Raw genomic sequence first — 2,974 nt, 5'->3', positions numbered from 1 at the left:
TATTTCTTAAAATACATACTACAAATACATATTTACCTATTGTAACATCGAGGTTGCCACCTCGCCTACTCGCAAGGCCCCGATAGTACAACCATGCTAGGGACTGCCTCGCCATTGGTTGTCACGAATCACGCAGCTGAGTTCCCGTTCTCAATTGGCTGATTTGGCAACACTGTCAACTCTGGACTCTGACTGGTTTGTTATTAAGTGTAACTTAGTTCACTCACGTTGGACAGTGATCCTATTAGTAATACTTATTATTATTATTATTGTTATTATTATTATTATTATTACAACTTGCCTTTAATACAGTCTTAGGGGAACCAATTGGTTTTGTTATTATATTTCAAAATTATATTTAACTCAAGTATTATTTCCACATTAATTCTGATTAGTTATTTTGTCTTAGTATTGTGTCGTTCCCATTTTGATTAGTTTGGTTTCAGATTTTATATTTGAATTAATATGCGTTATTATAACAAAAAAGCTAACTCATCCTTATTTATTTTCCAGATTTCAACATTATTGCTCAAATGCAGGCCATGTCAATTTACAAGTACTTCAAAAAGATAGATGGCAGTCCTGAGCCTGCAAAACCTGTTGCGGTTGGTGCAGCAGTTGATGCAACAAGAAAAGATGATGTTTCAAATCAAGAAGGAGCTGCATCACAGGACTTCACAGAGGAAAAGGAGGCTTCCAAAAAGGATGCATCTTCATCTCATAAAAAGCGACGAAAACGTGGAATGAAGCTTCAAATTCCTTCCCACCAGGCAAATGCCTCTTTTGTAATGTCACGTACAGCAATGAAAATGTTCCTTCAAAACTTGCACGGCATTTAAAGACGAAGCACCCTGAACACCAAAACAAATCAAAGCAATTTTTTGAGGCAATTTTGGAAGCATACTTGAAGCAACAGTCGACCTTTAAAAGTCAAGTTAAGCCCTCTTACATGAAAGCACTTACTCTTGCTTCCCTTAAGATGACACACATCGTTCTTCAAAAAAAAAAAAAGCCATTCACTGAACTTGAAAATGTTGTACTGCCGTGTCTTGAAGTAGCAGCTGACCTTATACCTGGAGGGAAAGATGCAGTGAAGAAAGTGAAGCAGATTCCGTTGTCTGATACTACAATAAGTCGTCGGTCTGTGATGTTAGCAGATGACCTGAAAGAACAGCTTGTTAAAAATTGTCTAGCCGCTTCGTTTGGCATTCAACTGGATGAAACCACAGGCATAGGAGGAGAAGTACAGCTGATTGTTTACTGTCGGTTTCCAAACTTAGAAGAGAAAACCATTGTTGAACATTATTTGTGCTGCCTCCAACTGGGCGTAGAAACAACAGCCCACAACATTTTTCAGAAACTTCATGGTTTCATTATTGAAGAGGGCATTGACTGGTCAAAATGGAAGTCTGTTACTACTGATGGTGCAAAAGCTATAGTCGGTGCAATCAATGGCGTTGTAAAGAAAATCCTAGCAGTCTCACCAAATTGTATCGCAATTCACTGCGTGATTCACAGGGAAGCGTTAGTGGCAAATCGACTGAATGAAACTAGAAATGCTAAGGAGAAAAGTGACTTTGAACTTCTACTTGATGATGATGTCAAAATGGTTAATCATATCTGTGCACATGCAAAAAAGCATAGAATGTTTCGTGAGTTGTGTAAGGATATGGAAGCTAATTTAATCCTCCTTCACAAGACTGGCTATCTCTCTTAATCGAGTGTTTGCATTGAGAGAGCAGCTCTGTGTTTTTCTTTACTGAGAAAGCAAACCCCATGGCAGTTAAATGTCAGGATGTGCTCTGGCTGGCAAAATTGTCTCACATGGCTTCAATCATCAATCATCTGAACAAGCTAAACATCAGTCAGCAAGGCAAAGGTGGGGATATTTTTACAAGTATAGGGAAAATAAATGCATTGAAACTGAAGGTGAAAAAATGGAAAAGTAGTGCAGAAAAGATGTGCTTTTCTGATTTTGAATTATTTGACTCATTTATGAATGTGTCTGGGAACATGGCATGCAGGCAACAGAGCAGACACTGGAGATACATATGTCACACTTAGTTATCAGACACCTTACTTTAATGCAAGAAAACCTTGACTTCTATTTCCCAGACAGTGAGAATGACCAGCTAACCTCCAACATGTGGATGCTTAATCCCTTCACAGATGAAGGAACTGATCATTGTGATGCTCTTTTGGAGCTTCGAGCGGATTATTCACAAAAAGCAGTTTTCAAGACATTTAGCCATCCCATGGATTTCTGGGTTACCCTGCTTGATATTCCACAGTACAAGGATCTAGCTGAGCAGGCAATAGCCATATTTGTACAGATGCCAACATCATATTTGTGTGAGCAAGGGTTCTCTAGTTTAGTTTTAGTGAAGACAAAGAAAAGGAATGCAATCCTGAACTTGGATCCTCTCATGCGAGTTGCACTTGAAAATCGTCCGACACCTCGATTCAACCTAATAGCAGACAAAGTGCAACAGCAGCCAAGCCACTGATTTTTTTTAAAAGGATAACTATTTGTTTTATTTATTGATACCGTACCAAATATAGCAAACATTGTCTGCAATTTTACTTTAGTGAAGGAAAATGCGTCTAAATGTTATCTTGTGTACTTTGAGCCTCTTAGTTTGAGATGAGGTGTGTAAATATATGGATGAATATGTAAAAGTTAAATAAAAAATAAGAGAAACTGCTTTTTTCTGTTTACATAGTCATAGAAATGAGATATGAAACAGATTTTAAATATTAAAAACGTGAGATTTTTAATGAGACTTTTTCGCCGGAGGGGGGGTGGACAACTTCTACTTAATCACCGCTAGGGGTGGACGACATTAAAAAAGGTTGAAGACCACTGCTTTAGGCTAAAGTGCAGTACAGTAAAATTAGAAGACCTTGAAGTATCTATGAACTTTGTGAATATTAAATGCGAATTCAAACGACCCACACCAACAAAATAAATATT

General features: G+C 37.8%; 2 protein-coding genes across 2 annotated transcripts; both read left to right on the top strand.

Moving 5' to 3' along the window:
• The first annotated feature begins 979 nt into the window (after window positions 1-979).
• LOC136841948 (SCAN domain-containing protein 3-like) lies at window positions 980-1,717 on the top strand. The gene has a single exon (XM_067109359.1). The coding sequence runs from the start codon at window positions 980-982 to the stop codon at window positions 1,715-1,717; it is 738 nt and encodes a 245-aa protein (XP_066965460.1).
• A 301-nt stretch (window positions 1,718-2,018) lies between these two features.
• Window positions 2,019-2,507, top strand: LOC136841946 (protein FAM200A-like). Its single transcript, XM_067109358.1, has one exon. The coding sequence runs from the start codon at window positions 2,019-2,021 to the stop codon at window positions 2,505-2,507; it is 489 nt and encodes a 162-aa protein (XP_066965459.1).
• Window positions 2,508-2,974: the final 467 nt, after the last annotated feature.

Source organism: Macrobrachium rosenbergii, chromosome 9, assembly GCF_040412425.1.
Source record: "Macrobrachium rosenbergii isolate ZJJX-2024 chromosome 9, ASM4041242v1, whole genome shotgun sequence".
NCBI lineage: Eukaryota > Metazoa > Arthropoda > Malacostraca > Decapoda > Palaemonidae > Macrobrachium > Macrobrachium rosenbergii.
The sequence above is the reverse complement of the archived record's forward strand: the minus strand, read 5'-3'. Positions and strand labels throughout refer to the sequence as shown.

Bases quoted from the DNA above. Each gene is read 5' to 3' on its own strand.
- LOC136841946 (XM_067109358.1), top strand. From the start codon at position 2,019: ATGCAGGCAACAGAGCAGACACTGGAGATACATATGTCACACTTAGTT.
- LOC136841948 (XM_067109359.1), top strand. From the start codon at position 980: ATGACACACATCGTTCTTCAAAAAAAAAAAAAGCCATTCACTGAACTT.